Source organism: Equus caballus, chromosome X (assembly GCF_041296265.1).
Source record: "Equus caballus isolate H_3958 breed thoroughbred chromosome X, TB-T2T, whole genome shotgun sequence".
In the NCBI taxonomy this organism is placed as follows: Eukaryota; Metazoa; Chordata; class Mammalia; order Perissodactyla; family Equidae; genus Equus; species Equus caballus.
Genome location: NC_091715.1, coordinates 10332531 through 10354636, shown reverse-complemented (window position 1 = coordinate 10354636; position 22106 = coordinate 10332531). Strand labels below are relative to the sequence as shown.

The window sequence follows — 22106 nt, the reverse complement described above, 5'->3', positions numbered from 1 at the left end:
TGGGGTTCGCGGGTTCCAATCCTGAGTACAGACCTACGAACTGCTCATCAAGCTGTGCTGTGCTGGTAGCCACATAGAAGAACTAGGACTTAAAACTAGGATATACAACTGTGTACTGGGGCTTTGGGGAGAAAAAAAAGAGAGAGGAAGATTGGCAACAGATGTTTTAGCTCGGGGCCAATCTTTCTCACAAAAAAAATAATAAAAACCTTTTAAAAAAAAAAAAAAAACAAAGGAAAGACAGTGAGATGAGGATGAGAGAGTTGGCAGAAGGGCGAAAATCAAAGACCAAGGAACTGTTGCGGACACGGGCGGCGAAGAAACGACCCTCGTCTTCCCGCCACACTACACCCTTCGGAGCGCAAGTCACCGCCCGACCCGGGCGGAAACCCGGGTCCCAGCACGGCACCCCAAACCAGGCGACGAACCCCATCTCCCAGCCCGCCACCCGCCAAGCTCCGCCCCGAGAGGCGGGCGCTCATCCCGCGCCAGTCTCCCAGTGTGACGCAGAGCGCTGCGCGGACGTGACGTCAGCCGCGGCGCGGGCGGAACTTGCGGCGCGGGCGGGACTTCCGGCGCGCCGTGGCCACGTGCCCGTACCAGAAGTCCGCTTCTAGTCGCCCCGGCAACAGGTCCTCCCACTCACGCCCTCTCAGTCTGCTCCCCGAAAGTAGGCCCCTGCTCGCCCACCGCCCAGGATCCGCAAGCTGCGCGCCCACGAGGTGATTCAGGGGACAACTGGATTTTATTTGGGGACTAAGGGAGGAGCCTCATGGCCCCGGGGCCTGGCTTTTTCTGAGGCCAGGAGAACCGAGGGCTTGGCTGTCACATTGTCGTCATAATTATCACCATCCCGCGGCAAAAGGTGCGGCCAGAGGCCCATGAGGTTCCTGAATGATAGCTGGTTTACTGTGAGAGGGGACTGGTTCTAGAGGCTCTCGGCTCTGCAGTGCTTCACAATCAGTGGATGACTTTTAAGAATTATGATGCCAGGGCGCCCATTTCCGGACCAATTAAATTCAAATCTCTAGAAGTGGGGCCCAGGCATCGGCATTTTTATCAAAGCTCCGCATGTGATTATGATGTGCCGAGTAGCACTGTGGTGAGCTAGGTCTGGAAGGTGCTTTCGGACTTCGCCCATCCAGCCTGGTCCCAACGGAAGATCCCCCAGGGCAGCCTCATCCGTGGAGGGATGTCTAGGATACTGGCCCATCTACTCAAAAATTGGGGTTTTCTTTCTTTTCCCTCGCACCATGACCTCTGTGGGAGGTCAGAGGTTTTAGTGGAAGTTATCTGGAGAATATTTGGTACTTGTGGTCTTTTATGCGCATTACCTGTGGAGGTGGAGAATGTCTTTGCCCACTTTTCTTCCTCAGTAAATAAGTGGCCAGTGAAGTACCTTCTAGCTCTGAAATCCTGAGAATCCTTTAGTACAGATCAGATGGTTCTGAACAATTTTATTTTTTTCAGGAATGATTTTTAAAATTTTTTCACAGGCTAGGTTCTGTATTCAGCTGTTTTGCACGTAAGTCAGAACAACATTACTTGAAAGTCTAAAGATTAGTAACACTTCTGGGGTTGTTTACTCTCAGGGTTCTGATGAATTGTGGGTTAGGGATAACCTTTAAAAATACAATTTATACTAATATAGTTTATCAGAGAAACAGTCCCCTTGGGATAGCAAAGCAAACAGAAGCTATATTTTAAAAGTTTGTTAGTAACTTTGGATGGGCGTAAGTGAAGGCAGGTTCACAGTAAGGGATACAGATCCTCTCTGTGTTCATTGCTGGCCGGGGAAAAGATACAAACTAAAGCTCTAGAGAGAAATTTCCATTCTGAAATTGTTTTACAGATGGTGAAGAATGATTTTGTTTTTTAGGATCCAACAGTTAAAGAATAGGGTGAAATAAGGATGGGGGAGAAATTGAACAATTCAGGCTGGAGTGGAGGTTGGAGAGACTAAAAATTCGGTGCAGAACTCTTGGAATTCCTTCTCTACAGTAGGAAATCCAGCCAGAGAACAGTTGGACAAGTGAAAAAAAGAGCGTAACTGTAGTTGACCAAAGGTCAGATGAATTGAAAGTATCCTTGAGAAGATGAATGTATTTAAACATCTGTTTCCTAAAAAGATTTGGAGTTTACAGTCAGAATTATTGGGGTAACTAGCTACTCCATGATTTTAGGGAGGGTAGAGGTAGGAGGAGAGAATGTTATCTGGATACAACAGACAATGTCAGCAGCATCCAATGGCAGGAAATATTAGCCATGATTTTTATGCTGGAAGGAAAATAGAAAATTTAAAAGAAGTAGATTGCAGAATCCATGCGGACAAGTAACTGATTAACTGCCCAAATAAGCGGGACATAGTGAATGCCAGATAAATTGGAAAAAAAGGAGCGATTAACATGGGATTACCATGTATGTGTCAATAGAAGTAAAATTTGCAATAAGGCACCTGAAATCTACTGGTGGTCTTAACTACTTTAAACTAGTCATGGTTTTTGCTAACATGCTCATAACTTGCATTGCCAGCCTGTTCAACCCTCATTCCTTTGTGATCATGCCAGGTTTTGCTGTGTGAGGGATGTGCTTGCAGTGAAACCAACTTACCTGTTTCCTCTTTTGAGCTGTATTATTATTATGTCCTTCTCAGTTATCCCAGTTTTCAGCTATTCCATTGCATGTTGTGTTCATGAGTCAGAGGGTAACTTTGTTTTTGAGTGGCCTCGTATTTCACTTCTGCTTCTGACTTTAGTCACATAGGGATTTGCTGAACTCGCGAAGAAATCCGTTCACAATTCCATCACCCTTGCTGACGAATTAAACGATGCCATTCTGTGGGTGGAATGTCGTTTGTATAAAAGAACGGTCAGCTACATCCTTTCAGTCTTTCTCCTTCCACATACTGTGCCTTTTTTGTGACATTACCTCTTGCAACATCCAGAAGACAATACATTGGGGTTTGGGCTTGAGGGAATGAAAAGGAAATGAAACTGTTTTTTGGCTCCCTCGCCCATCCGTTTTAAGGGTGGCAGTTAGAGTCGGAGAGTTGCAGGCTTTTTGAACACAGTAGCGTGTGCACCTGTAGGAGGCCTGTGTCTGGCCGAAAGATGGAGCTTGGACTCCTGAGGGTGGAAGGCGATTCAGACTTGAGCCATCTTTGTTTCCAGATCACTAAGCAGGGACCATGCAAAGCCACAGGAGGGAGCCCATGAGGGCATCAAGGCAGATGAACTTGCCATCAAGCAGCCGGGGGAGGAGGCAGGAAGCCATGCTCTCAAAAAACCTCATTGTATTATTTATCTTCGTTGAGGAAGTTCCTACGGGTGTATGCATGATTGGAAGGCAGCTTCTCTGATAGGGTTATTACTGCATATACAGAAATTCCTTAGAACTGCTTATGACTCAATTTATGTAATTCACATTTCTCACCATACATGCATTTATTTTGAGCCATCTCTAGCAGACCCCGTTCCTTCTCCCTGGAAACGGTGTGTACTGAAGGCCTGGTTAGATCCCCCAAACTATCTGATTGGCTCAGAGAGCCACACGGGTGGGAGCCTTGTGGGAAGGGTTTGACTTTGGGGGCTTTAGCCCACGTAACTTATTTAATGATTGACTTTTAATGTGTTTCTGTGCAAAACTCAAAGCAGGTGAGTTTCCATGTATTTAATTTTCAGAATTCTAGTGGAAAAGGAGAATAGAGAGGAAAATCCAGTTACTGAATATACATTATCATTTTGAGGGGAATTTGTGTTTTTATTTTATTTATCTGGTTGCTGTGACACATCCTAGATCCTATAAGACCATAAATATGCAGTAAAAAGAATATATGCGATGTCACTACCTTTCAGCAAAGCCACATTACTTATTTGTGGAACTTTTTAGTAATTTGATGGAAATAGTCACATTTTGTCTGTTGAAAACTACAAAGCTCTTGTCTGTTATTCTTCATGTATATTTATGCATTTAAAAATATGTCTCCCAGGATAAGCAGATTCATTGAAGAATGAGTGCATTTTTTAAGAAAGGCTATACGGGAAAATATATGGTTGAAGACTCAGAGACACTGTCTTGCTTGTGGGCCTCGGCAGTGTTTCATGAATGACCTCAATGCTGGTTTTTTCCTTCCTTCTCTGGTGGTTGAGGACAGACAATGAATGCTGTCTCTGTACTCGCCTGGGCTCAGCTGGGTAGTGACTGTGATGCCATTGTGCTCACTGGGAGGGCTGCCCGCTTGGTAGTGCTGTGGATCCTGGCCTGCGCTGACATTGCCCATCTCTTTTCTTTCAGCTCCACCATCCCATTAGAAGAAAAGTTGCTGTTCAGTCCACAAAGACGTGTGCCATAAAAGAGTAGGAGACACTCCCAGGGAGGTGAGGAATGAAAGATAAAGACCATTGAAAGGGCATCGAAATCTGCTGCGGCTGGAAGCTTTCTTTTCTTTGAGATGGTGGTGGTGTCTGGAAGTGTTGCTATAATGTCTGGAATTATTTTCATGTGGGCTTTTCAGGCACCCAGGCAGTTTTATTAGGTCCTTAAGCACTCTCTGGAAAGAATAACCAGCTTTAAAAAGTTAACAGGACCCATTTTTAGAGGAGGTTCTCACCTTCCCTTGGGAGCTGACTGATGCCATCAGCAGGGAAGGGTACGTGTTCCTTCTTCCAGGGAACAGACACTCGGCACTCTCCCCTTCTTCCCATCCTTGTGGGGTTACTGTCTAGCACCTGGCAGCTAGCAGGGTCTCTGTCAGAAATCAGGACGCTATATGTGCCTTCTAAGCCCTGTTGATTGATACTGTTTTATAGGAGTTTTTTTTTTTTAATTTAGTCTTTAAATGTCTATGTAGATCTTTAAGAAATGGCCCAATTTCCTTATTAGTCATGGAGAAGATTCTTCGGTCCCAAATATTAGGAACTGGTCACCAAGATTACTGTTGGTCATAATCACTGTTGTCTTGCTTCCACTAGCCTCATTCTGAGCCCAGTAATTTATGAGACGTGAGAATCACGAAGTTCCTCTGCTGATGTCCAAGTGGAAAGTGAGAAACGATTAGGGTGCTCAAGATATGGAGGGCAGAGTTTATACAGCTTAAGAATGTGTTAACATAAAACAGGGGTGGGCAAATGATGGCCCATAGCTTGTTTTTTGTACTGCCTAGGAGCTAAGAATGATGTTTACATTTTTAAAGGGTTGGTTTTTAACTTAAAAAAAGAAGAAAAATATGAAAAATTTGTGACAGAGACTGTTATGTGGCCCACAAGACATAATATTTACCATTTGGCCCTTTACAGAAAAAAATTGCTGGCATAAAATACCAAGAGTGATACTGGATATAGTGAACTAGTAATAATTAGAAGGCTCTGTGCAAGCTACTCTTCCTTTAGATGTGTTTTTCTGTACCTTATTTGATTTCTGAGAGATTAATTAGTCATTCATTCTCAGGAACGATTTTTAATTGAATATCTGTAGGATTTTAAGAATCTTAAAAATACTTAAAATGTAGAAGAATATGATACATAGGTTTTGGAATTTGGGGAGGGAAATAAAGAAAGTCAAGGGTGAAATGAGCATATTCAACATACAGCCCCAGGACTCTCAACTTGCTGGAGGATGGCAGCAGATTTGATTGTAAGTGTCCCAGTGGCCAAAACAATGAGGAAAGCATAATCAGAATAAAATCGATGACAAAGTTGCATGTATGCCATCATTAATATAAATTCATCTTTCCTTTATAGCCTGGGTCTTAAAAGAGTCTAGCACCTTAGCTGATTAGTTGCTGTCCTTTATAGAGACTCGGCACTTCTGGTCCAAACGCTGGAATTGGCTTTTTTCAGTCATCTCAGCTCGTTGTGCTGGCTGCTTTCTTGCAGACGTGCTCAGGGTGTGCCTTGCATGATCTCTGAGGCATGTAACATGGCAGCTCTTCTATCAAATTATTTGTTGAATCAAAGGCATAAATAAGTAAACTTCTCAAATTAGCACTCCTTCCCCCTTTTTAATCACAGCCATTGGCATTTGAGCAGCCTGGCGAGCATGATGGATTACACTCGCAGCCCTTAAACAGTTGTGTCCTTTATCGCGCATGCCTACACGTCCAGCTCTGCAGCGTGGAACTACTTATAAGCCATCTTGTGCATTTTCAGGCTGTTGGTACTACTACTTTTAAAGCCAGGCTGGATTTTCCCAATTATAAATAAAACCAGAATTTTCCAAGGTCTACAGTAGTATTCAGTCACAATGTTTGTTAAATACTTGAGGCTGTCAGATTTCCCAACTCGGAATAATTAATAGTTACATTGATCTGGTTCTAAGTACATTTTATAAGGCATAGACGTCTGGATTCAAAACTTTGAATTTCCACAAGAGATGCCGACGTCTGCTAGACTTCTCTAATTTAATTCCTATGCTACTTGTTAATCTCTAAAACAAATTTGATTAAGACACACATGGAGTTCACTTTAATGTCATTATGGGCTGCTGGCTCTCAGAAAGCTATTCAGTTTTCAGTGATAGAAACATAAAACGTGGCTGGAGTGAGTTAGCCCCTTACAGGCTGCATCTGACCGTTTAGCACTCAAGTGTGTACTGATTTCCACCGTGATTTCATTTGTGTGAGTTTTACTCCTCTGGGTGTTGAGCCCCTTAATGGTGTTGGCTGTTTTATATTTCTTAGTAGCGTGTAAAGCACATAGCAGTTAGCCAGGTTTTCAGATAATTGTTCATGTTTTAAAACTTTAAATTACAATTTTAAAGTAATATGAATTTAATCTAGACATATTTTCACTGCATTTGTTAGTTTTTCCAGTTTACATTCACTGCGTATGTGTATATTCCTGAATTTAGGACAGAGAACAGGAAGTGTGGACTATGTATAAGATAAATTTACAGGAGATCATGGCAACCCTCTTGGAAAATACCCCATTCGAAAGCTTATTATTCTTAAAAAGAAAGTGAATGGTTCTCTTTAGGCTAAATCTTAAAAGATATGGTCAATTTAACATCTCAGTTTTCCACATTAACTATAGCAAAACATCTGATAGAGATTACAAAATAAGTCAAGTCTATTTCTTAAGGCTTGGAGATTTTTTGATTCTACTCTATAATTAGGCGAAGTAGGAAAAAATAGAACTTCTTCAGCATCTGATTTCCAAAGTTTCAAAACCCTGGGAGCTGTTTGCTCAGCAGCACGTTGTTAGTGGTTTCATCTCACAGATGCTTAAATTCTCCTGCATTTTAGGATATTACTTTCGTTTAACTTTTTTAAAGCACATTCTGGTGTAGGCTGGCATTTTAGTAGCTCTGAACTCCTGAATTGGAGGGGAAAAAATTAAAAGTCTCTTTTAAATAGGTTGTAAAAGGTGCAGCTGCAGATAAACTTTACCTTAGATATTTCCTGCCATATCAGTAACTCACAGACAGGTAGGTGGAGGGGGAGGAGTAAATCCTGGCAGGGCGAGGCTGCTGGGCAAAGGCAGGCTACACGGTCGCTTGGTGGAGAGTCTCCAGGGAATAGTTTCTCCTCCTGCAAAGACATGGAGTGGTTAGGCAGGGAGAGTGTGGTGCCACATGCTGGCTGAGAGATGCTAACGGCGATCAAAACCAAAACGAGGCCTATTTGGGGGGCTTAAAGCCCAGGGGACAACCCAGGCTGGAGAGATGTCTTGTTTAGAGAGGCTGCTCCAAGTCCCAGACCTGAGGCAAGACCCACCAATGGTTTCCAGTGAGTTGGCGAGATGTATTCTGTTCTGTTCAAGCCTCGGGGACAGCCAGGGTTAATTTAAATGGGCATTGGCATGAGTTAAGAATTAGTAAATAAAGTCATGGTTGTACATTTTTAGTTGGTGTTCTGTATATTTTTTATATATATATTCTGATTCTGTGTTCTTTTCATAGACTTTACTTTCAATAGGGAAACAAGTACTCGAAAAATGCAGCGTCCTTTGCGCCACTTAATCATACCTAAGGGGACCCCTCCTTTTCAGACCACAAGGTCATAAGCCAGGTGCCAGGGTCTTGTGGTAGGATGTTGTCTGGCGATCAGGCACGGTACTGGGAAGAAGCAAGCTCTGAGGAGCTGCTTTGCAAACCGCGAAATCGCCATGCCTCTCACCCACCTGTACTGATCAGGTGTTTGCGCTGTGGTTGTTCTTTCCTAGTGGCAGTGCCCATTTGGACTTCCACAGTCAGAGATGGCGGCAAAGGTAAGTTTTTTTTAAAACTCATAAGAGAGAAAGGTAAATTTTAGTGTTTACAGTTTTGGTGTTCTCATTCCAGGATGGAGGAGACCGAAGAAATACATCAGAAACCTAAAAGTAAAAGCACCACTGAGTGTGTTGCTAGCCATCCTTTGTCGCAGGCACTGACGAGTGGGCCAAGCCAGCAGGTGTTTAGGGTGCAGAGGGGGAGGGACCAGGGAACATCCTGCTCATTAGTCCATGTGGTTCTTGGCAGGCTGTTTCTAACTTGGAACTAGTCAATTACAGTGGATAGAGAGGGCCAAGGTTGATAGACATCAGTTCCTTATCTCTCCCTGCATCTGTTAGTTTGCAAACTGGCCCTTGTACACAGAGGGCAGGGAGAAACCGAAGAAAGAGGCAGGCCACTCCAGACTGGTAGGTGGCAGGTTATTAAGCATGGGAACATACTTAGGAGGCTCATCTTGGGCTGCCGCAGGACAAGTAAACCTCCACACCTCCTTGCCAAATCTTAACAGTTTATATAGAGGCCATACCGTCCAGATGGTCTCAACCACACATTGCTCTCTCAAGGCTGTGTCCTTGAAAACGGTTCCCACTGTGGGAATGGTGGGAAGAGCGTACATTCCATGCACAGGGGAGGGGGTGAGGAGCCTCCGATTGCCCAGGTCCAGTTCTTGGGTCAGCTGGTGGTCACGTCCTCTCTATGACCTCCTCCAACAGCATCTTATCTAAAAATGATCATTATTAGCCTCTGTTCCCACTTTATAAGGGCCATAATCTTAAACTAATTGTCCTGTGCATGCTTCATGTATACATACTTCATAGCAAGCATGCATACACTTGGTGTCCATTGAGGGCAGGGACCTGTCCTTTATCCTTTTTGGCCCAGTAGCATCCAAATGTCAAGTAGGTATTTAGTGGATACTCAGTCGCTACATGTTGGTTAGTTGATTAGATGTTTGAGGGTTTCTCTTGAGAATGAACTGTGTGGTATCTAGCCTACCCCTCCCTTTGTTTTGTAGGCAGTATCATCGAAAGCTGCTGAGCCTTGGTCTGCTCATCCAGTATATGCAAGATACTGGCAACATTATCAGCAAGCGATGGCTTGGATGCACAGCCACCAGAACGCCTATAGGAAAGCCGTAGAATCTTATTTCAGTTCCCCATGGTACTTCCCTCCCGCAGCTCTTTCCCAAAGCTCTCATGCTAACGAGGGTGGATCTCCTCAGTCCTTCTATGACCATCATTCAGCATCCCAGGGCTCCGGATGCAATTATTCACATTCTAGAAGGTCTGGGCAGCATCCGCATGACAGCACAAGAGAAGACCAAACTTGGTCCGCAGAGGAGGAGGTGGAGACCGAGTCAGATGGGGGTGTGGAATGCGACGTGAGCAACATGGAGATCACGGAGGAGCTCCGCCAGTACTTCGCAGAGACCGAGAGGCACAGGGAAGAGCGCCGTAAGTTTGGGCCTCTGTCTCTGCGTGCTTCCTTTCCTTGCCCCGCCTTCCACGTTGTTTTCTTCCCTAATCTCTAACATTGTTTTAGAACTCCTCAGCAATGTTCCAGATCCAATCGTAAGACTGGAAAAGGTATGGTGATATTGCACCTCAATTATATTGGTTTCCAGAGTAGTTTTAATACAGGACTTATTTTTAGTTCTAGAACAAAGCTTATCCTAATACTGCCTCTGCCATTTACTGAAGGTTAGACACCACCAGATGGGGTGTGTGCATGCGTGCATGAGTTCCCTAATCTACACAGCAGTCCCTCGAGGTATTAAATCCATTTTACAGATGTGGAAAGTGAGCCTTCAGAAAGTGAATTGACTGGTTCCGTGGTACACAACTAGTAATTTCCTCTTAGGGTTCAAACCAAAGTCTGTCTGACTCCAATTCCTGTGCTTGTTCCTCTAGCACAAACTCAGGGATTAGGTTTTGTCCCTAAGACTGCTAGGTTCCTAAAATCCTGCTGCCAGCTCACCGGTCCACAGCTCGGAGACTGCACGGCGCTCTAGAGCTACCAGATCGTGAATATCAAGCTCTCTTCTGAGTAGAGAGCCCGGCGAACCTAAACAGAATAACAAAATGCCTGGTATTCAAACCTTTCCAGTTTGATCCCGCATTGAAACTCTGTCCCCGGACGTAGAGAATTGTGAGAATGGTCTTCTGTCTGCAGTGGGAAAGCAGTTTTCTTCTTGTACTGTCTTACTAACTTGCTATGAAGAACTAGAACTGCTTTGTGTGCTCTCCTTGCTATTAAGATTCACCAGCCCCTTTACACTGTCAGAGTCTCTAACAGATATGCCTTTCTCCTTCTTACAACCAGTATCCAGTCTCCATGCTGTTTTTATTGAGCTCTAATTATATGATATTTTACCTAGAATTTTCTAATAAACAGAAACATAGACTCCTGGGAATGGGCGAGTTTCGTTTCCATCCTGAATGATCTGTATTTTCCTAATGATGGGCTCGCATTTATCAATTCCCTCTGGGTGCCAGGAACTGAGCCATGGGCTTTGTATAAAGTCTCATGCCCTTGAGTGTCTTTTCCTGTGATTCTTCACTAAACTCCTCATTCAGATTGGTGGTTTTTACCTTCTTTCTTTTGATTAAACTGTTGACGACTTTGATGCGTATTCAAAAGTATATCCAAACAAGTATTTTTAAAACAATACTTTCTATTACACATAGAATACATTTCTTTCCTCATCTCCAGAAATTTTACCTTTTTTCAAAATACGTATAAAATAATCATTAGTCTCACTTAAAAGTATACAACGAATGAGGGAGAATAGGCATTGAAGCATGTCTGCATTTGGTTAGAATGCCGTTAAGCTTTTGAAAAAGAAAATATGATGGAGATAAGGCTGATTTCTGTCATCCTCACCAGAAGGTAGAATAACATGTTTTTCCCACCGGAGATGGATGCTTTTATGATAGAACTTGTAATTAAGGATGGGAGCACATCCCAGTCATCTAAAAGGATATTTTGAACTATCTGCTAATTTAAAATAAATCTGATATAGTTATTCAATACAAAATAGATCTGAATGAAATGAAAATAAAATAATGAAATGGGTCCTTCCAATCAAAGAAGCAGTTTGGTTGAAAATAAAATAATGAAATGTGCCCTTCCAATATAAGCAGTTCAGTTACAGATATGGTTAAGAACCATCCCAGTTCCTCCCTCTTACCTTTGTCAGGTAGAATTCTAGGTAGGTAAAAAAAAAAAAAAAAAAGTCAGGAAAATTACCTGCAAAGTTGTGCCTGGCATTTGATGTTATTTTGAATGAAGGAAGGAAGGAAGGATTTCCATATTAATTATGAGCCTTAAATCAAAGGTTTTCAAATATCCCACAAAGTGCTAAACTTGCCATGGTTCTGTGGGACATTTTAGAAAGTGAGTTAGGCTTTGACTGCTTTATAAACTTGATGAACTTCATATTTTGTTGGATATTATTCCTAAATCTGCTTAGTTTACTTCAAGGCTTCAAATTGCACTATTATCATCGCTGGTAATGGGTTGAATTGTGTCCCCTAAAAGAAAACATTTGTTGGAGTCCTAACTCCCCCAGACCTCAGGATGGGACCTTATTTGGAGATAGGGTCTTTATAGAGGTAATCAAGTTAAATGAGGTATGAGGGTGGGTCCTAGTCCAATATGACTGGTGTCCCTATGAAAGGGGAAAAATTCGAACACAGAGAGAGGCATGCACCCAGGGAGAACGCCATGTGAAGACTGGAGTTCTGCTGCCACAAGCCAAGGAAGTACCAGAAGCTAGGAGAGCGGCCTGGAACAGACCCTTCCCCAGGGCATTCAGAGAGGGCACGGCCCTGCTGACACCCTCATCTCAGGCTTCCCGCCTCCAGACTGGGAGACAATACATTTCTGAGGTTCTAAGCCCCCCAGTTTGTGGTGCTTTGTTATGGCAGCCCTAGGAGACTAATAAAATCATCCTGCGAGAATTTTCTTTGTTCCCAAATGCAGTCAATGAGTGGGACATAAAGTGAACCACATAGGTCTTGCGATTACTGTGAAGAAAATGTGGAGCGTATTTGTTTAACCATGATCTAGATAGAAAACCAAGAAAAAAGGAAATTTTATGAAAACTATTACAATCTACATCTTTAACCTTACTCCCCAAAATTTGCATTATCATTAGTAACATTATCCAGAGACAGCTGTGGCAGAACCACTCAAATGACAGGGTTCTAGCCTAGCTCCACCACCTACTAGCTGGAGGTTCTTAGCCCCTTGTGGGCCACCTGCCCTGTTCTGTGCCTCAGTCTCCTCACCTGTGAAATGGGGATCCTAGTTAATGGAGTGGTAATTGTGAAGATTAAATAAGGTGATAAGAGGAAAGTTATAGACCAGTGCTTGGTACAAAGTCAGTGCCCAAGAAATGTTAGTTATGGTTAGTTGCTAATAACTCATCCTTTGATGTGGATTATTAACCATAAACTGGTTTTGCTCTGATACTGTTTGTCTTCATTAGTGCTTGATTGAGATTCTGCATATTTTTAATAAAGATTTTCTATGGCTTCAAAAAAAGTCATGTATGCCTGCTCTGCACTTTTCAAACTCTTAAATTGACTTAGAATATTTAAAACATAAAGTGCTGCTGTCTGTCAAGTTTAGTTGTTAGCACACTTTTGTCGAAGTAGTCATTAACACAACTTTTAGTTCTGTTTCAAGGACATTCTTGCTTGATATAACTTAATATAGTAAAATGCATGGAAAAATGAGCCCTCTCCATATTACAGACAACAGCGTTAAACACATCGAGCTCCTGCTTCTTTGTGGTTTTAGAATGTGTCATTGTAGCATCATTGAAAACGACTTGGCATAGGGCCTCTGCGATGCTTTTGTGTCCTGCAGTCTGTCCTGAAAGCATTATCAGGTCCCTAGGAGATGGGAGAGTTGTCTGGCGAGGGCGAGAACAGGCTGTGGTGTCAGAGTCTAATCTTCCCGCCACAGTCTTGATCTTTACTAGAAGAAGCTGCTTGGGCCTGATCCTGCACCACCAAAAATAGCAAGCAGTGGTGTGCCAGTGTTATTTTTTTCACCAGCACGCTTGGTGGTGTATAGGACGAATACGTGTTCCTTCGAGCAGTAATGAATGATGGAATTCAGATGTAAGTAATTCGAATGCCCATGTGTTTTCCAATCCATTACCTTCACTAGGAATGTTCATGGAGGTTTAGTTACATACACAGTTGGGAAATGTTGTAGCAGTGATAAGGGACCTGAACAGCGTGAATACTTCCTTAAAGTTGTTTTCTTTTGCTCTTTGAACCACTAGAAGCTACTTATTCATTAAGGGAAAATTCAGCTTTGAATATGAATTGTTTAGAGAACACAGAACTTTATAAAATACTACGAGCAAGGGAAAAGGTAGCTGAACTTAAAAGATTTTTCAGTATCATTCACTTCCGCAGGAACATATATGTTACACAATTCATCATCATCTGTGTCTTATTTAATATTTTCTTAGGATAAAATCCTTCAGACTGAACAGCATGTTCTTGTGATCACTGCTCTTCCAGATAATCTTGAATTTAACATATTTCAATGATAAAAACAAAAAAAGTTAAGTAGGATAAATAAAGAACTCCTTTTGTGCAGTGGGAACAGGCATGCTTTTGATTATGTTATATGTCATCATTTCCTAATGAGGTATTTCCGTTATTTAAAAGTTCAGTGGTAACATTGCTTATGGGAAAGTAGGCGGTTGTGAAGTTTTAAAGGTCAGCTGTGTTTTCAATTATTTCTTAGGAAAAATGTTTATTGTTAGGTTAAGAAAAGTATTTTTTAGTCATAAATAACCATCAGTTGAGACTGCAAGGTTATAGTCCTAATACTTAGAGGGAAAATGAGTGAAAGTTATCATTCCCAAAAGAGAAGAAGGCCCTCCGAAACAAACACTGCCACTGTTGTCTCAGGCTTGACCCAATCAGAAAATTATCACCTGTGTTTGGGGGGTATCTGTTGGGTCAAAACAGGGACATATTCACAAAAAGCTTAAACCCAGTTGGAAGAGGAGAGAAAATCAAACTTAAAATGTTATCTAGAAGAGCTTTCAATGGTGTGGTCCATGGGTACTTTTGCAAATGAGAGGTAGAGCCAGTGAACTGGCAGTCAGAGGAAGAGCCCACGGGGTGGTCATGGAGAAATGGAGTGTACTCTAGGCTTTGAGGGATGGGTCGATTGGGAAGGAGAGAGAAAGAAAGGGGTTAAGTCCATTCCTCACTTAAAAAGTGCTCTTCTTGCCACAGGGCCCAGGTGTGTTTTTATACGTTTGATGGGAGACATCTGCTCCATTGTGCTGTGTCCGCTGGAGTAGGAAGGTTTGAGACGCTAGTTTTCATAGTGAGCCTTCAGTCAGTAGGCTGGAACCCCATCTGTTTCGCCCTCTGTCCACCCTCTGTGGAAAACCTAGAAGATAGAGTAAAGCTTATGGCCCAGTATTTAGTGAGCCATTTCGGTTTAGTCAATGACATTAAAATGTGGAGTCATACTGATGGAGCACAGTTCCGTCATGTGTGTTTGTTTCGTCTAGCTCAGGTGTTCGGAAGTACATCAAGCCAGTGAGAAGACACGTGCAGAAGGCTGGAGAAAAGTGGAAGGGAGGGGTGGAAATGCACTTTATTCTAAAAGCAAAAATGGTCATTGTCCACTGACTTCAGGATTATATTTGTCGTGGAGCAAGGAGTGAGGATAGAAGACCCAGCAGAAATGGCTCCAGGTCTGCTGGCCGGCACCTGTGTTCTGGGTGTGTTGGTGACAAACCAGAAATGCAGCATTTGTGATATCAGTCAAGTCTGTGCTTTCGCTCGGTTGTGTTAAGATCATTAATTCTGGCAACACAGCAGAGAATATAATCAGAAAGACATGCTAATCCTAGAAAAATGAGGGAAAATAGCATTCTTTAACACTCATTTGTCTTAGTGCTTTGTCCTCCAAAATGTTCTGCCTTTGGGCTAGTTGTTTGTGGAATACTGAATGAATGTCTTCCTGCTATGTCAGGTTCTCTAACGTCTAAGTCACTTCCCAGGATTTAGTTTTTCCTAGATATACGTTAAGTCTGCATTGGTAGCATCTTGTAAATGTGTAGACTGAGGTGAAAAATATCAAGGTTATGTATCCTGAACTTAGATGGAATCCGGTAAAGTTTCTCCTTAGTATAATACCGTTTTTCTTGTTTTAACCGTATATGCATATTAACCCTTACATTAGTTTTAGGACTGCTGTAAGAAATTACCACAGGGGCCGGCCCAGTGGCGCAGCGTTAAGTGCGCGCACTCTGCTTTGGGGGCCTGGGGTTCATCGGTTTGCATCCTGGGCGCCAACATGGCACAGCTTGGCAAGCCTTGCTGTGGCAGGCGTCCCACATAGAAAGTAGAGGAAGATGGGCATGGATGTTAGCTTAGGGCCAGTCTTCCTCAGCAAAAAGAGGAGGATTGGCAGCAGATGTTAACTCAGGGCTAATCTTCCTTAAAATATATATGTTTGTATATATATTTTTTAAAAAAGAAAGAAATTGCCACAAACTGGCTTAAAACAACGGAAATTTATCCTCTCACAGTTCTGGGGGCCAGAAGTCCAAAATCAAGCTGTTGGCAGGACCACACTCCCTCCAAAGGCTCTAGGGCCTGTTTCTTCCAGCTTCTGGGGGCTCCTGGCATTCCTTGGCTTGTGGCTACACAGCTCCAGTCCCCGCCTCCATGTTCCCATGTTCTCCCCTGTGTCTTTAAGCGGCTTTTTCTGTCTCACATTAGGACACTCATTGGATTTAGGGTCCACCCTAATCCAGTATGATCTCATCTTAATCTTTCCCTTAGTTACATCTGTAAAAAGCCTCTTTCCAAATAAGGGCACATTCTGAGGTTCCAGGTAGATGTGAATTTTGGGAGGACACTATTCAACCTGCCACAACCCTATTGTAAAGCTGAAATCTATAAAGATATTCTGATGTGCATGAAAACAAATTCCCATGACCAAATATCCTACAAGAAAAAAGTCCGTGGTAATATTGAGTCCCACTGTTGTTTTCAGTAAAAATGACCAGCCTCCCCATGACAGGGCTCCTGTTCAGTTACGTCTGAAGGGTCATGTTCTACTTCTCGACTTCAGTCAGATGACTCTCCATCTGGTTGGCTCAGCCCTCATCTTGTTTTGACAGGATGAAAAACTGCCAGTGATTGAGAATCCTTTCTTTCATTGGGAGGAAGGAAGCAATAAATAGAAAATAGAATAAGTGGTTGCTTTCAAATGAGTGTATTCCATTCTAAGGTTTGCATGGTCCCTAAGTCAGTATAAACTAAGTACTTTCAGATGCTAGCTTAGCCTCCAGTGCCCAGCCAGTCTGAGGGTGTTTGGTTTTAAGCTGACTGGCTTTCAAATTTGTAGTCTAGCCTTAGAACATCTTTTTTTTCTCATTGTGTAAGTAGAGGCAAAGTGATTCAAATGTAAGGGAACAAGGTCAGACCCCAACCCATTGGTGCCCCTCCCCTCCTTCTTCCCTGCCCAGCCTCTTCACCACAGAGGCTCTGAGGAACCTGCTGGAACGGAGCTCTGCCCAGCACCTTTTGAGATCTGAGCATCTGTTTCTCTATCCCTGAGTTACCATCATTTTTCTTTAAAAGCATTTGGAAGAAACAATTCTTTACAAAAAATAATGTATGGCCTTTGTCCGAGCTTTCTCTGCACAGTCATTTCCTGAGCACCTGCTTTGCGTCAGTCCTCCCGGGGCTGGGGTTAGGAGTGAGTACAGGTGACAGTGCCCCCGCCATAGATGACTCCCACAGAGGGGTCCTGGCTCTAGCCAGTCTGTCATTGTGGGAGACAGGCTTCCCACCCCTTACTGTGTTTTAGGGCAGCTGCCCACTATGCAGAAAACCAGGAAACCTCCAAACATCTTGCAAGGCAGGGAGGGGACAAAGGTTGGGCCTTAAATTTTCATGAAAAAGCCTGGATGGGAAGGAGGCTGAGTCGAGAATTGAGAGCAGAGGGCTGTGTGTCTTATTCTTTTACTGTTACAGTGTATGAACTTTATTAACTAAAACCCTGTGATGGTAACCCCTGAGCACATGCTGCGTGCCAACTTGGAAAATTGCACGGGCTTCATTGACTGCCGGCTGGGCTTGCTTTGTATTAACGTAGTGTTTCATCCACAGATGTCAACAGTAAGAGAAAATGTCTCTTGACATAGAATTGTTAGACCAATTTAATACCTGTAAGATAGCTTTTATCAGAAGGGTAGCAGAATTTTTTTTTGAGGTAACATAGGCTTATAGCGTTATATACATTTCAGATGTACATCATTATATTTCCATTTCTCTGAAGACTACATCATGTTCACCACCCAAAGTCTAATTACTATCCGTCAATTAGAAGCATAATTATAACCACGTTAAATTATAAGGACAGGAAAAATAAAGATGCACAAGTAAAAAAGGTTATATTCACATATCCTAACGGCAGAGAGCAACACTTACTAAGACAGCAAAGACTCCGGTGTTTATTAAAACTTCCAAACTCAGAGACTCAGATTTAGACAGGAAGTTCAACATCTGTTGGGTCATTAAGTCTGTTGGTAAGGCTAATTATAGTCTTGGGACAAATTTGAGAGTAAAAGGACTGTGGTCTGGGACCTTCTGTCCTCTAGATGTAGAGGCTCTGAGGCCCCATCAGCCCCTCACGTCAGCTTGTTTCCTCCGAGCCGATGAAGAAACCAGAGCCCAAGGACTGATAACATGTCCAAGGCTCTCCTGGGTGGCAGAGGGCAACTGTTGTCCCTGGCTTGTGTGGAAATGCCAAGCCTTCAGAAGAGTAGTCTTGAGGGGAGCGAGGGGCATAGAATTTAAACACCTATGAGAACTGAACAGTTTATATCCTGATGTTTCAAACTTGGCAAAAAGAACAAAAATGAGAAACAAATGCTGTTGACCTCTCATTCGTTTGCATAGTAAAGGCCAATATTTTGGTTTAGTTCTGCATTTCATAGTAAGTCAATTATTTCTCTTTTCCATGGATAAAGTAACAGATTGCATTTATTGTGTGTGACAGTCATTTGGCATATCCGTTTATTACTTCCTTATGTCAAAATAGCCTGCAGATGTGCTAAGACAGAAACGGCCGTATACATTGTTCATAATGTTTCCAGGTTTATAAAACTTCCTCCCTCCGGGTCCAAGGCGTGAGTTATAAAGAACAGGATTTATGAGGGACTGCAGAGCCACATAAATATCTTCCTGTTCACACTTGATTCACTCACTTTGGTGTTCCCTTCCATACTAAGCTTTCATTCTGCTACTTTTTTTTTTAACAAGGAAAGAATGATTTATATCACTGTTTTATTCCCCTACAACCATCTTGACTCCTTAGTTGGTAGCATTCCTCTTGGTAGCAATAGTAGCTACAGATGTGCGCATTCTACTATCCATTTAGAGTAGCTTACAAAAATCTATGTCAGTTGGCTAAATTTTACCTTATGCAGCATTGGTGTGTTGATTTTTGTGTTGTTTCTATTTACATGCGAATTAAAGTTAAGATATTAGGACTTGTTAGAGTAAAACATATAGAGGGGAGAATAAATTGAATAAATATTTCTCGCTTTACAAGAATCCGTTTAAATTAGTAGGATTAAGAGCAGATATCGCTTGGAATTTAGCCTAAGCTCACCTGTGAAGTGAAGCGGACAGTCCGATCCCGTCAAGGCGGAACTCTGCACGCTGGTGTGGACTTGTTAATATAGCAGGAAGGTTAAAGTCGGAGCTCTTCCTTCCCTTCACAGAATTGCCTTTTCTGGGCCCTTTTACCTTCAGCAGTACTGAATTATTTCACCCCCCGGTGCCTGGTCTGATTTGTGCTTGGGGTGTGAGAGGCTCGTGGCCCCTCGCCGCAGTTCTGTAGTGCCTAGCACTTGCTCTTTGCCAGATGCCCTCAAATCAATACCTCTTCCTAAGGGCTGATGGTTTTCCCCCATCACCTCATTTCGGATGGGAAGTACTACTACTTGCAACCTTGGGCTTTGCAGGAAGCGTTTCATTTCTCTGCTGGCCTGGCACAGAGTTTAAAACCAAGTGAGCACCACCAGCGTTCCTAGCCCGGCAGGCCTGGGCGGCCGAGCAGGTGAAAGAGAAGAGAGGAACCCAGGTGGTTTCATCTTCTGTACTTTTAGGGCTCGTGGCAGAGGTTTGATAGTTTGGGGTGACATTTCCTTGTGGTTTTTTGCCATTTCTCTAGTGTATAACCCCCTGATAAGTGAACGGTGCGCTCACTAAGGAGATAATGATAATATGCAGGTCGTGCCGCAGAATCTAGTGAACATCTCAGCTGGCACAGCGGGGCCACACTTCACAGTTGGGGAGAGAAAGCGGAGGGAAGTCAGGGGGCTGCCTGCTGAATGGCGGGCAGCAGCCGCATCCCCAGTTCACCATTCCCCTCCTGCCCCTCGGCTCCCTCGCAGGGCGGCAGCAGCAGCTGGAGGCAGCGCGCCTGGCCGATTACGTGAACGCCGACCACGACCTGTGCTACAACCCGCGCCGGTCCGCGGAGCCCCCGGCCGAGAGGCCCGGCGAGCGGCGCCAGGCAGAGATGAAGCGGCTGTATGGGGACAGCGCCGCCAAGATCCAGGCCATGGAGGCGGCGGTGCAGCTGAGCTTTGACAAGCACTGTGACAGGAAGCAGCCCAAATACTGGCCTGTCATTCCGCTGAAGTTCTGAGCCCGGGGCACTGGGTCCCCAGCCATCACCCCCTGCCTCCGGATTCACTCTCTTCATCTCTCCTGTGCATTTTCCCAGGAAAGAGAAATGAGCATGTTCACCAAAGTCCCAGTGGGCCCCTCGTGGTGGGGGGAGAGGTGATATGTCAGCCACTTTGAAGTTGGCAGGACGTGTACTGTTCGAACCTGAGAGATTGTCTTTTGACATCTTTATAATTTCATATAAATCGTACTGGGTTTTGATGTCAAGAATAGTGTTCATTCATTAAAGTTCTCACTTAGAGATACTGGCTGGTTTTTTGCCTTTTTCTGTTTTCTTCTCTACCCAACCCGAGCTAGGCAAATGCCTTATGTGAGCCAGCTGGCCTGCCCTACTCGCCCTCCTTTAGCCCCCACTGAAAATGATGCAAGCATGCAGCGAGACCCACACTACCTTTCTCCAGGGCTGAGGCCACATGCATGTTCTCTAATGGGCCAGAGTTCGGATTTTCCGGTTTGCAGGCCACACGGTCTGTGTCGGGACTACTCAATTCTGCCCTTGCAGCGTGAAAGCAGCCGTAGGCAGTAAGTAAACGGGGATGTGGCTGTGTTCCAATCAAACTATAAAAATAGGCTGTGAGCCAGATTTGGGCCTCATGTGATAGTCTGCCCACCCCTCCTCTAGTGGAATGAAAATACCTGTCTGACATTCTTATTATCTCCTTATCTCTACAGAGCTTGAATGTCATACAGAATTGAGAGCAAAGAACAAGAATTCCCAGACCTGCTCACCTCTGCAGCCTCCTCTGTTGTAGAAAAAGTATAATTGAGCTCTTACTATGTATATCAAATCTTGTTTTGATAAGAGAAAACATTTCTGAGAATGAAAATCTAAAAATTGATGGAACAGTCCATTATAAAAGCCAGCTGCCTTTTAAATAAGTTATTACAGTGCGTTGCCAGGGTGAGCCCATGTTGACCTGAGAAGATTAGCACATCCATCAAAGGTTGGTGAAAAGATTTCGTATTGACATGTTTCTCCCTAAGAACACTTTGGTCTGTGTTTCAGCCCGTGCCCTGAGACAAATGCATTCTTTTCACCAGCCCCAGGTGCTTATTTTTCCAAGCGCTCGTTTTATGACTCAAGTTGCAGTTTGTGCCTGGGTATTACAGACAAAAATCAGAATTAACTTCCCCTGAGGTGACACATAACTAAAATTTCAAATCTTTAGTATTTTTTTAATTTTAAGCCCATGCGCCTAAATAGAAAATAAATGTGACTCAGACAAATACAAACCAAAGCCTGTCATTGCAGCAGGTTCTTAGCTCTTTGAGAGAGAAATGTTTCTCTTTACAAAGGACTCTCATCCCTTCCCCCAAAGAAACCAGCATGCCTGTCCCACCCCTGCTGGCTTTGTGACCACAGGCGAGTCCTTTTCACCTCTCGGTGCTTCTGTTCCTGGCTCCTGAAGCAGGTCTTAATGATTCCTCCTCATGGGGTCTTCGTGAGGAACGCATTGAGTGAGTGCCTGTAAAACACACAGTGCTGGCCACACGTAAATACTCAATAACATTATGTTGGTACTTATTACTTCCCTGTCTTTAAAAATTGTGAAAGAGTGCCAGTGGAAGTCCTGAAGATAGAACTCCTTCCAAACATGGAGAATGGTTTCCCTGTCAACTCTGAATGTGTTGGCTTCTTGACACCTTGTTCCCACCTGTCCTCTCCAGGTGTCTCCTGGATAATTTGTGATAGGAGGAACCCATGACTTGTCCATTTGTTCAGCAAATATTTGAGTCCTTTCCATTCCAGTTAACTAAACCATGGTCTCCCTCCTCGGGGAACTTGCTCTCTAGGAGCGGGGCAGACAGGTGTGCGGTGATAATTATTGCAATGTGTGCACTCCCGGAGGCCCGTGTGGGAGGCACGAGAGCCTGGGAGAGAGATGAGGGCAGGGCTTCTCAGCCTCAGCACTAGTGACATTTGGAGTCAGATCATTCTTTGTTCTCAAAAACTACATACTATGGATGCATATATATGTACTAAAATCAAGAAACTTGCATGGAAATAATTCACACACACCAGCTTCAGAATAATGAAGTTAGTTCTGAGCAGGGAGAGCATTAGAGTGCCGTTCAAAAGGGACTTTTATGTCTCTCTAATGTTTAGTTTCTTTATAAGAGAAAAGCTAATTT

General features: G+C 43.5%; 1 protein-coding gene across 8 annotated transcripts; it reads left to right on the top strand.

Moving 5' to 3' along the window:
• The first annotated feature begins 516 nt into the window (after window positions 1-516).
• On the top strand, window positions 517-20218 carry GEMIN8 (gem nuclear organelle associated protein 8). Of its 8 annotated transcripts, none has more exons than XM_005613997.4 (6): window positions 555-722; window positions 4294-4376; window positions 8160-8204; window positions 8278-8386; window positions 9224-9662; window positions 19676-20218. In XM_005613997.4, the coding sequence occupies exons 4-6, from the start codon at window positions 8279-8281 to the stop codon at window positions 19930-19932; spliced, it is 804 nt and encodes a 267-aa protein (XP_005614054.1). In that variant the 5' UTR covers window positions 555-722; window positions 4294-4376; window positions 8160-8204; window position 8278; the 3' UTR covers window positions 19933-20218. The 8 variants fall into 8 exon arrangements, with proteins under 8 accessions (XP_005614056.1, XP_070113039.1, XP_005614054.1 ...); XM_070256937.1 differs by having other exon boundaries at window positions 578-865; XM_005613999.4 differs by lacking the exon at window positions 8278-8386 and having other exon boundaries at window positions 517-722.
• The last annotated feature ends 1888 nt before the right edge of the window (window positions 20219-22106 follow it).